Here is a 12,102-nt window from a genome sequence, read left to right on the forward strand (position 1 = left end):
TAACAGAAGCTGGGCAGAAAGTGGCTATGATAACAAAGCTGGGCTTGGTACTTTCTCTGGCTTTTGTGACCAATATCACTGGGCTCCTGTGGTATCAAGTTTCATAAAAGAAACTCATACAAAGCAGAGATATCTTAATTATTTTCAGACTGGCATTTCAAAAAGTGTCAATTTCAGTAAGTATTGAAAGTTACTTGTTCTTTGTTTTATCTTTTCAGATGTTTCCTGAAAACATTTGTGGTGTGATCTTTAACAGAGTTTTCACTTACCAATTAATACAAAAATAAGAAAAAGAGCTATAAATACATATTTTATAAAATTTTACATACCAAATAAGGTCCTTTATGTAAGTAAAGGAAAATCATATCCATTTTCAGTACCATTATTTAGCACTAGAGCTCCTCCAGTTAGAAAAACAATTCTTTTAAATGTCTTTATGATTTAAGGTTTCAATAATAACTCATGAATAGGTGAAAGTTTACTATTTATTTAATCTTAAGAAAACACTGAAAGAAAAAGGCAGGGAATGTAGTAGGCAGTGTGGAAGAATGGAGCTGGCCACATGTGGTTTTAGCAGCTGCAGAGGAAACTGGCTGAGTCTAAGGTTACATATTTCTGTTCAGTAAGGGTAACCATGGTGATAACTCTCATGATGACGGTAGTCATCCTGGTAACCATCCTGGTATCCTTGGTGGTAGCTATGGTAACCGTAGCCTGCATACTCATCTTCTGGGCAGCGCATCCCCAATGACTGCTGAATTGCCATTTCCTGTCTCCGAAGTTGCATCGAATCAATTAAATCGTACACAATCACCATGGACCACATTGGGGAAGGATACCAGGATTTGACATTTCCGTCTTTTCCAACTAGAAGCATGGAGAAGTACTCCGGGCTCACTTGAAAATAGTTACGAATGTCTTTCACCAAATGGGCTGGTACATCTTCTCGCTCAACAACGGAGCTCCCTAGAATAACATTGGAATAGTTATTGTTAGTGCATTAAACAGTCAGAGCCCATGAAAACATTAAAGTGTGAGAAAATCACTGCGCGAATAGGGAGGACCCATGAGCCTCTTCTCTTTAGTTCAAAATCTAATTTAAAAAGTTTGCTGGGGCTTTTTCTACTAGAAATTAAATGTCCCTGCTGTTCTGCAACATCATTAGGGTCAAACTTTGGGGCACACGATGTGTCTTTTGTAGGAATGTTACAAAGTATGAAACCAATTCCTTAATTTAATCCTGGCAAGATTAATTTCTTTAAAATTTGTCACCAGCAAGGATTATATAGTTTACATTTCTAAGTTTATTTCCAATTAGCTTAGTTATTTCTCTGTAACTACAGCTTTCCTTTTGACACATCTTTATAATAAAAAGCTTATTTCATTGTTAAAAGTGAAAATACCAATTCCGTTAAGATCTCGATGAATATTTAAACTATTGTGAATAGTGATAAGAACAAAGGGGAAGGAGAAAAGGAGCTGATACTTTCATGTCTGCTGTGTTCGACACTCTGCTAAGTATTTTACACACATTATTTTATTTAAAGAGCTTGGTCTTGGAAGAAAGGACTGAATTTGCTTTCTGAAACCTTCAGTCAGTCGTCTTGTTTTGTTTTGTTTTGTTTTTGAGATGGAGTCTTGCTCTGTCACCCAGACTGGAGTGCAGTGGTGTGCTCTCAGCTCACTGCAACCTCCACCTCTGAGGTTCAAGCAATTGTCCTACCTCAACCTCCCAAGTAGCTGGGATTACAGGTGCATGCCACCATGCCTGGCTAAGTTTTATATTTTTTTGTAGAGACAAGTTTTACCATGTTGGCCAGGCTGGTTTCAAACTCCTGACCCCAAGTGTTCTGCCCTCCTGGGCCTCCCAAAGTGCTGGGATTACAGGCATGAGCCACCGTGCCTGGCTTCTCTGAGCCTTTTAGTGTATGTATCTTTCAGCTTCTCTGAGCCTTTTAGTGTATATCCTTATCTGTTGAAAGGGAATCAACGAGATATGACCTATGCGCCTCACAAAACTATTGTGAGAATTAAATGATATAAAATAGAAGAAAATGCTTTGTAAACCATAAGGGCCTATACGGACCCCCCAAAAGCATTATTTTAGTTAAGAAAAATGGATAGTTTTACTGTTACTTTGAATGGTTTGTATTAGAAATAATATAAGTCCCTGTACTCCACACCCCTTCCCCTCCATATCCCATGCACACACATGCACACATGCACAAGTACATGAAGTGGGAGGAGGAATCAGTGAACTTTGTTCACCTTAGAGATACACCCACTGCTAGCATATAGCTTAATGTAATTTAACTGAACTTAACACTAGTTCATACTGTTTCAAAATAACAACACATTACCATTAATTGGGAACAGTTCTAACACTCCCCCAACTTCCTCTCCAACGCCTAAAAGCTTCAGAATGGTTATGTGGCGCAGACCTGAGAGAAAAAAGAAAACCATAGAATTAGAGGAAAGGGTTAGAAGTCATCATTTTCCACAAAGCCCTGATATCTGACAATTAAAAATCTCTTAAATTTAAAAAGAATATGGAGCATAACCTGATTGAGAAGAATCATCCATTTAAAATTTTTACCATAAGGAAGCAAATACTTTCAAAACCTCGAAGAAGACCAACTGTGATTCTCATTCTACTAAATGACAAAAAAAAAAAAAAAAGAAAGAAAGAAAAAAAGAAAAGAAAAGATGAAGCCATTGGAACATTAAAATATCTGAGCTGATCTAAGCTAGTTAGTGTTCTGAATTTATAACAGCTTTTATGGCTAACTTAACTTTCAGAGAAAAGACTATAGACTCCATCAATTGTGATGGTTAAAGAAATTGTTCTGCTTTCTCACACAAAACCGTGTTGGCTTAAAGGATATGCTTTTTTTTTTTTTTTTTTTTCTTTTTTTTACCACTAATTTAGAGGATTCAAAGGCAAAACATTTAAGCAAGCACAGCTTGCCTTCATATCCTCTGCTAAAGTTTCAGGACATGGGGGAAGGTCATGCCTTGGTAGCTTGTTGGAATTCTTTTGAAGATGAAGTGCACATGAAGAGAATTCCGGAGAAAGAAAATAGGAGGACAAAGGGACTGTCAAGCCATCATATCAAGCTTCCATAGTTTTAAATAAAATCCCAACCTAGTCAGGGTAATAACTTGGAACTAATAATAAGATTGTTGGTGCTGTTTATTGTCCAGGAGAGAAAATTGAACACTGCCATGGGAGGGCACTTCTAAGGTGAAGCTAAAATCTAGGCACAATGCTATTCAAGAAAATATTTTTTCACCTTTACTCTTTTCCCAGACAAGTGAAGTATTCTGTTCTACATATTGATTAGTCATGTTTTCAAAAGGGAAGATCATCAATTTAATTATTCATTAATTAATAAATGTGAACCTGATTTGTTCACGTTTCGGGTATATTACAAAAGGGTTTGCTTTCACAATGTGACATAGGATCTGTGTGCAGAGATTTAAAAATAAAGTACCACCACATAGCTGCTACAAAAGCATCTTTGGAAAATTAACAAACTGTGGCTTTATACTTTTTTTGTAAAGGTTCTTAACTGCTGTAAGAACTTCTATCTTAACTGGCAACATTGGTGGCTATAAATAAAGTGAACTTAAGAATACTGGCACAATCAAATTTATATGTTAATATAAAGTCTTAAATTATTAACCTTGATAATAGGAGTACAAATAAAAATTTCTGAATTTTCTATTGTTCTTACTATTATGAGCTTGGTTTTGGCCTTCCTTTGAGTTATTTCATATCTTAAAATTAAAATGTACTTATAATTTACACATACTAGGTCATAACAAGGACCTTGGCTCTGTTAATGCTTTACAAAACTTACATTCCTCCCTTTTTTTAAAAAAAAATCAAGCACAGTTTTGTAACTAGTAGATGATTCTTCCTCCTAATAGAGGCATCAAAATAATGGTGATTCATCTATATTCTACTGGAGAATTTTTAAATTTGTTGCCCTTAGCTACTTCCCCCTGACCCTGCCCCTGCCCAATGAATCTCTCAAAATTCTCCTTCTGCAGAGGCATATCTCATATGAGATTTCACTCATGACTTCTACTCTTGAAATTGTAGTCATCCCCTTGATTTATCATTGAACTTAGCAGTAAATTCTATATACTATTCATTTTACTGCCTATATATCCATGTCCAAAATGATATTAGCTCCTTCAGGACACTAGAATAAAATTGTTTGGTAAATAAAGCATATATTCGTTTTCAAAATACTGAGCGATTCACTACAAAAAAACAGTAAACTATGTTATTCTTTGGCTTGCTTGTCTTTAAAATAAGGTTTTATTTAAGAGATCTTGCTACTTTCTTAGTGCTCAGTTATAAAAATCTTTTTTTATAAAATTCATTCACTAAGTCTTATGAGTTTTGAAGATAAAAATCATTTTTAAGAGAAGGGCAATATAGTCTGCTTCAATTGATATATTAATTCCCAGAGCCACTCCTATTTTAAAAAAAGACGTTTAATCTATGGAGTATCCAATGATGGTATGTAAGTAGATATTCAAGTATTACTTAAGTGAATGATAATACCTAAGTGAGACAAATAAAAAAAAATACTGAAGACAAATGATACAGATCATTAAAAGTAAATCAGAAGATATTTTCAAACACATGAATGAAGAACTAGAGAGGAGAGAATATTGAGGGAAAAAAAAATCCACAGTCGACTAAAGCTCTAGTCTAAAAGCAACTTTATACTCAATATAATAGAGTATGTGTCTGGAAACCTGAACAGTCTGAACTGGGAATCATTTTGATGATCTAAGGTTCTATGTTCCATTTTAGAATTGACCGGGAGGAGAGTGGTATGGGAAAGCAGTAATGAGGTGGCTTCCCACTCACCAAAATTGCATGCCTGACCACTGAGGGCAGAGAGCTGCTGTGAATAGGCCCAGTCTTCATCGTTAGGAGCAGAGATCACCAGCAACCTCCTCCTCCACCGGAACCTGGAAAAAAAGCAGGACACCATTATTCCTTACTGCTTCAAACAATAGAAACCAGTGTAGGAAACCAGAGTGACTTAGGCTAGCAATTTTTTTCTGTGCCCAGAAAAAAAAACAAACAAAAAAAACACATGCTTAGAACTGTCCCATAGCTTCTCAAAGCCATTAAACTGCATTGCTACACTCTTGTAGTTTTTCTGTTGTAACTTCACAGTCTTTCTGCCTTGGCATTTGCATGACGTGTCAAGTATGAGTCTGTGGTCACCATGCCTAGTGAGGTCACTTGGGGAGAGACAAACTCTCAGATGCAATGAAGACAGGCCAAAATTGTACATTAGACTGTAGCAACAGAAATGAGAAACTCAGAAGGTAACTGAAGAGAACTGGTCTTAGTAGAGTTACTGCTAGAGTTTAGAGGGAGTTAAGAAATGAATATATGGATAGGAGATAGAGTAGAAAAAGGTAACTGAATTTTAAGTAGATTACAGTGACAGGAAAAAGGAAAATGAAAGAGTGGTTTAAAGGTTCAAAGAGGATTCCTGGAAAAACAAAACCCTATGTACCTTCCTCAGTAGCCAGTGGTTCTTCCAGAGGCAAATGCAATTTCTAAAATGTACCCTATTATGAATAAGAGCCAATGCTTACAAAGTACTTCTATGAAGTGGAATGATATTAAGCCTAGAACTATAAGATTTTAGAATGTATAGTAAACTTAGTTTCTGTTTTTACAGTTCCAACACAGTAGAGTAGTAGAAAAGGCTTTTGTCTTTTTGGGTGTCATTGAGTGTATCACTCAATTCACCAAAGTCTCAGTTTTTCCTTATTTCTTTTTCTTTTCTTTTCTTTTCCCTTTTTTTTTTTTTTTTTTTTTTTTTTTTTTTTTTTGAGACAGAGTCTCACTCTGTCACCAAGGCTGGAGTACGGTGGCATGATCTCGGCTCACTGCAACCTCCGCCTCCCGGGTTCAAGTGATTCTCCTGCCTCAGCCTCCCAAGTAGCTGGGACTACAGGTGCGTGCCACCACACCTGGCTAATTCTTTTGTATATTTAGTAAAGATGGGGTTTCACTGTGTTAGCCAGGATGGTCTTGATCTCCTGACTTCGTGATCCGCCCGCCTCAGCCTTCCGAAGTGCTGGGATTACAGGCGTGAGCCACTGTGCCCGGCCTTCCTTATTTTTAAAATCAAAAATAGCAGTATGTTGTTCACAGGAATGTTACAAGAATTCAATTCTCAAACCTATCAATGCAAGTTATCCACATGATGACATGGATATAGAAGATTATGTCTTAATCTGCAGGCTTCTAGATGTAGAACTTAATCCATTAACAGACATTGACATCATTCATCATGGCACCATCAAATAACCTATTCAGTCCTTAGGTTTGTGTATCATTTTATAGCTCACTTTCACCAACGCAATATGGTTCTTCTTTAGAGCTCAGTGAGGCTGCAGATTACTTTCCCCATTATGCAGATAACAAAACAAGGCTTAGAGAAGTGAATAACTTGCCCAACTAGTAAATCTAAGAAGCATTACCAAAATACAGACACTTCTCTGACTCCTGGTCCAGTGGTTTCCCTGATCTACTACCCTCAGACATATTTTGGCTGCTGCTATCAGGGTCTGCAAGAGGGTATAAAGGAGAGAGGGTATGCATCTAAGGGGCAACTGTATAGAGTTGTCTCAACTTTCATCTTCACTGGAGTTTTGCTTTTTGCCTTCAGTGCAGGTGACTGCAGGGTGTTAGTGCACTCATAGAGCTGACATCCAGTTAATTTTATTCATGGCTTTGATCCCTGTGCTCCTTCTAGCATCAGGAGTGAACATGAGAGTTTTCAACCCCAAAGAAAATGGCCTCTTGAGGGAATAGTGGTTTGGGTGAATAAGAGAAAATGATAGTTTGATGAAATACAACCTCTGAATGGATGCCTGTCGCAAAGTTTGCCAAGTACTGCTTGCTGTGACGTTACATTCACTTCCTCTGCTTTTTTTTTTTTAAGGGAAAGAAAAACTAAAATCTCTACTGAGGACAGGGAGCTGAATGTGTTTGGCATGAAGGACAAGAGAGGAGCCTCTGAGACTATCCAATGTTTCTTAGGAAGGGAACAGTGACTGCTGTCGGATCACAAACATGACAGTCTCAGGTACTTCTCCTGCTTCCTTAGGAGGCATGCCAGACCAGCACTGGCCCCCTAGCCAGCATCCAAACCAGACCAGCCTTCCTGGCCTCACACAGAGCTGTAGGGTGTCTTGGAAGGAGCTATTTTGGGTGAGGTCTATTTTAGTTTGTTTACCTATGTGCACACTGAATGCAGTCCTGATTGGAGAGGGATGGGATCTCAGACTCCCTGTCCCAGACACAACTAAGAGAAGGTCATTTCCCCTAAGTCATGATTCAGCTTCCCACAGACCTTCACATTAAGATACAAGGTCCCAGCTCATGACACGGAAGGAAACTTCCAAAAGATGTAACAAGGGTTGTGAAACTGACCCAGACCCTTATTTTAGACAAATTGTTTTTCTGTCACTTTAGCTTCCCAGGAAATAAAAACTTTACAAGCTATGAATGTGTTTGCTTCTCTTAACTGGCATGCCCAGATTAGTATGCATTTGCCCACTCTTTGGGGCTTCTGTCTCAGGGAAAGGTGATTATACCCTGAACCAAATGAATGCTATTGAAGACTAGACTGGCTTCAGAGTCTGGTCAGCTGAAACTAGCCTGTGTAAACCCACCAACCACTCAGCAAATTTGAAGGAAAATTCCCATTTGGATACTGGTTTAATCGCAGGACTGTAATTTTTTTTTTTTTTCATTTCCGTTTGCCTGGGTTTCAATTCTGGAGTATTTACTAAATCTCTTTCTGGTAACTCTTCCTTGATGGAAAGTTCTCTATAGGACCAGAATAACTATCCTAGGACTACTAATAAGTAGCATTTATTGACTACTTGCTTTGTACTAGGTCCTGGGCCATCTTCACCTTTAGTATTGAATGTACCCTTCACAAGAGTCTTAAACAAAAATACACTTACAATTTTCATTTTGCAAATGAGAAAATTGAAGCCCAGAATGGTTAAGTAATTAGCTCAGGGTCACACAGCTAGTAAATGGAGGAACCTGGAGTCGAACTCATTTTGTCTTGCTCGTGTCTTTAAGTAGTACACTATTCCACTTTAATCCTTCCGATAAATTACGATTATTAGCAGAATGATTTTATGAGTTGTGACCACAAGTCAGGTACCATTATGGGACATCCAAATTGTAATTATATATATCTCTGAATATCCATGAAAGATGTATATTCCTATAGTAGTAATGAAGATAAGAGCCCATAAAACTCTTACATTAGGTGGAAAATACATTTACACATCTTAGGACCCTATCTAGTTCAAAAGACTTTATAGTATTTGTACATTTCTTAAGAATCAAAAAAATACAAAATTTAAGTAATCAACCTACAGGAATATTACAAGCTTTTGTGAATGAAGAAAACTGAGATAATGTCAGCTTTCCCTTTAAAATGTTGAAACCCATGACATAGTGGTTATAAAAAGACAGTCTACCTAGGGATGCTAAGAAGAATCTCTGAGGATGTCTGTAACTGCCAGTCTCATGACAAATCTCTGGTTTTAAGTAACATCAATGAACTGGATGATAACTATCTGCTTTATAGGGTGGGCAACCTGAGTTTACTGGGATAGATCACTAACCCTGGAAGATTTAGAATTAAGAAGAAAAAGTTTCCAAATAATCAAAATTATAGTAACACAGTAATTATATATTAGTATTATATATATGTTTGTGTATATATATATATAATTCTGGTTATATATATATTATGCATATATATAAAATTTATATTATTGTGAAACTTAAGAGAATTTCGCCTAATAAAATGACAACCTGAAACTCCAAATAAGAATGTGTAATTAAGTGATTGGTTTAGACGTGTGGCTAAGTTGAAATCTTACAGTGTATGCAGTTTTTGGAATATCTGAGAGAACATTAGATTCACTGTATTTGTAAAATTAACTTATTAAACTTACAGATCTTTAAGTACTCAGAAAGATTTTGTTTGTTTAATTTCAAATAATTGAAAGAAATGTATTAAATGCATAATGCCTATGTGAAATGATGAAGTTGTTTAATTACTAGGTTTATAAGCAAGATCAAACATTATTCAAAGCCCTCTTAAAAGCGATGGCAAAAGTTTGCTGGGTTACAAATTGGAAAATAAAATTTAGAAGCCTAATTCAGAAGTTTTGGAACTGAGATCTTGAATTTATAACTTGAAATATATTTAACACTGTTAAAATCAAAAATAAACTTCTAAAGAATTTCTACCTTAAAAAGAAAAAAACAAAAGCACGTCAAGAGCAAACGAAAAGAAAAACTTCTGAATTAGGCTTCTAAATTTTATTTTCCAATTCATAACCCAGCAAATTTTTGCCATCACTTTTAAGAGGGCTTTGAATAATGTTTGATCTTGCTTATAAACCCAGTAATTAAACAACTTTATCGTTTCACATAGGCATTATACATTTAATACATTTATTTCAATTATCGTCACCTAAAGTCATGATCTTGGATCAGAAGTTGGTGTTTTAGTACCCCCGAGACCAGACAAAGAGCCATTGTCCAGTGAAGTTCAGAGTTCTTTCTCAGTGGAGGCTGACCCTAAGGCTGAGTTGATTTTAAGTCCTTATGAAGGTGTATGCCTTCTATTTCCATTTTGGATACTTGCACTGCATTGAGAATTTGGATGAAGGAAGAGCCTTGGGTTCCTTTCAGAGCTGAAATTCTGTGGTTTTAAGAGTTTCTTCCTTTTGCTTCAAATTCTAGGCCTTTAGGTTCAGAACTAATAATAATTCACATCATATTTTCAAAAGGAGCATAAGATGAGAAGGTAGATTTGGGGAGTCAAATTGTCCCAGGGTACTGACTCCTAGAGCTGACACTAGCTCAGTGATGAAAGTTACTTAACCTCCATTGGCTTCAGTTGTCTCTCCTGCAACATGACAATAGTCACAGTATTTAGATCATGGGATTCTTGTAAGGGTAAAACTAAGCAATGAAGATGAAGTGCTTGGCCCAGAGATTAGCACACAAAAAGTGGTCACAGGTATAATGGCTATGTGAAATGGAGATGGATGGAGATAGAGCTGCTTGCTATCGTTTTTAATTTCATGGGTGAGAGATTTTTCAGGCAGGTTAATTGAAAAGGGTCAACATAGTGAGTAAGTTGCAGACTCAAAACTTGGATGAATGGTAAGTTCTGTACTCTTTATATATCATGATGTTACTTCCTAGAAGACCCAAGCTTCACAAATCTGTAGAAATTCAGATTATCCACTTCCTAATTATATCCTTCTTAAAGCTCTGTCTCACATATGGAGAATGTGCTTTTAGCGACATGAGTAAAGATTTGGCTTGGAGGCTCAAGCACTAAATGTGTATTACATGCTTGCTTGGTTTCTGGAGCCCCTTAACCACACAGTATAGCTGGAGTGGCGTTTATACGGGGACCTCTGTAAGTTTGTTGTGTATAGTTTTCTGCAACTTTGCACCTCCGAGGGCCCCAAAGTCTCTGTAGAAGTTTCATCCTACATCGGGGGAGTGAAGGAGAAGGGAGAAAAGTGGATTTGTCAGAGGCATTTAAACCAAAGGAACTCCATCTTAAATAGGAGCTGGGTAAAATGAGACTAAAATCTACTGGGCTGCATTCCCAGACGATTAAGGCATTCTAAGTCACAGGATGAGACAGGAAGTCAGCACAAAATACAGGTCATAAAGAACTTGATGATAAAACAGTTTCCAGTAAAGGGGCCAGCCAAAATCCACCAAAATCAAAATGGCGATGAGAGTGACTTCTGGTCATCCTCACTGCTACACTCCCAGCGCCATGACAGTTTACAAATGCCATAGCAATGTTGGGAAGTTACCCTATACGGTCTAAAAACGAGGGGCAAGTATAATCCATCCCGTGTTTAGCATATCATCGAAAAATAACCACAAAAATGGGCAGCCAGCAGCCCTCTGGGCTGCTCAGTCTATGGAGTAGCTATCCTTTTATTTCTTTACTTTCTTAATAAACTTGCTTTCACTTTGCACTGCAGATTCGCCCTGAATTCTTTCTTGCACGAGATCCACAAACCCTCTCTTGGGGTCTGGATTGGGACCTTTGTCCTGTAACAGATTGTTTTTACACTATTCTCTGGGTATGCTCCTCCCCCATGGACACTGGGGTTGTCACAAGATGGCCTTCAATAAATGACACTGTCGAAAAATTCATGAAACTGGGTCAAGAGGATTTCTCCTTTTGAGGTCTTAGTGGGGCTTTTGTTGTTTCCTGCAGAGTTGGAAGGAAGCGGAAAATCAAGCACAGTGTGCCAAATCCTGTTTGGAACCAGAAGGGGCCTAATAAATAAATATGCAAAATAGAAATGCTACATGCAGAGATCTCCAGATTTACTGACTGAGTAAATTAACCTTCTTGGGAGGTCAGGATTCTATTTTCTGTACCAAAAAAAAAAGACCAAAAAAAAAAAAAAAAAAAAAAAAAAGGAGAAAAGAACTATCCAGAGCCACCAAATCAACACTGATGCTTGGAGCTGAACCCAGCCAGCCTTATAGCCAGAGACACTTCAACAGGACAAGACAAAGCCCAGTGGTCAAAGATGGGTAGGTTTTTCTCCAGTGGGGGTTACTCTCTGTAAACACATGTGGGCTCTGTGTGTCTTTGGCATTTTCATGAGCTCACTCAGAACAAATTTGCACCTTCCTCTTTCGCAACTCCAAAGGTGATGTACCTGGATAGGAAGTTCTCCAGGGACTGCTTTTTGTCCTCTTTGCAAACAATGCCCTCCTTCTTCTGCTTCTCCATATCTTTGATTCGGGACTGGAAAGTATCGATCAGATCAAACACAGACTTCATTGTTATTGGCACCTCATAGTATTGCTGTTTAAGAAAGAATAGAATGCATTTAATGTACAAGTGCATTTCTTTTCTCTATTCAGAGGATAGAAAACCTGTGAGAATTCAGAGGAGCTCTGGGGAAATCTTTGAAATCAGAGCCTGGAGGACATATTGCTTCATAAATGCTCTCCTG

At 37.4% G+C, this 12,102-nt stretch overlaps 1 protein-coding gene across 2 annotated transcripts in view; it reads right to left on the bottom strand.

Moving 5' to 3' along the window:
• Positions 1-467: 467 nt before the first annotated feature.
• The window catches only part of CCDC80 (coiled-coil domain containing 80), a 36,616-nt gene continuing 24,981 nt past the window's right edge, over positions 468-12,102 (bottom strand). For both annotated transcript variants that reach the window (XM_030941052.1, XM_030941045.1), the window contains 4 exons: positions 11,803-11,951; positions 4,892-4,995; positions 2,361-2,441; positions 468-966 (listed from right to left, as the gene is read on the bottom strand). In XM_030941052.1, coding sequence (XP_030796912.1) covers positions 620-966; positions 2,361-2,441; positions 4,892-4,995; positions 11,803-11,951 — 681 coding nt within the window. In that variant the 3' untranslated portion in view covers positions 468-619. The remainder of the gene's footprint in view (positions 967-2,360; positions 2,442-4,891; positions 4,996-11,802; positions 11,952-12,102) is intronic.

Source organism: Rhinopithecus roxellana, chromosome 1 (genome assembly GCF_007565055.1).
Source record: "Rhinopithecus roxellana isolate Shanxi Qingling chromosome 1, ASM756505v1, whole genome shotgun sequence".
Taxonomy (NCBI): domain Eukaryota; kingdom Metazoa; phylum Chordata; class Mammalia; order Primates; family Cercopithecidae; genus Rhinopithecus; species Rhinopithecus roxellana.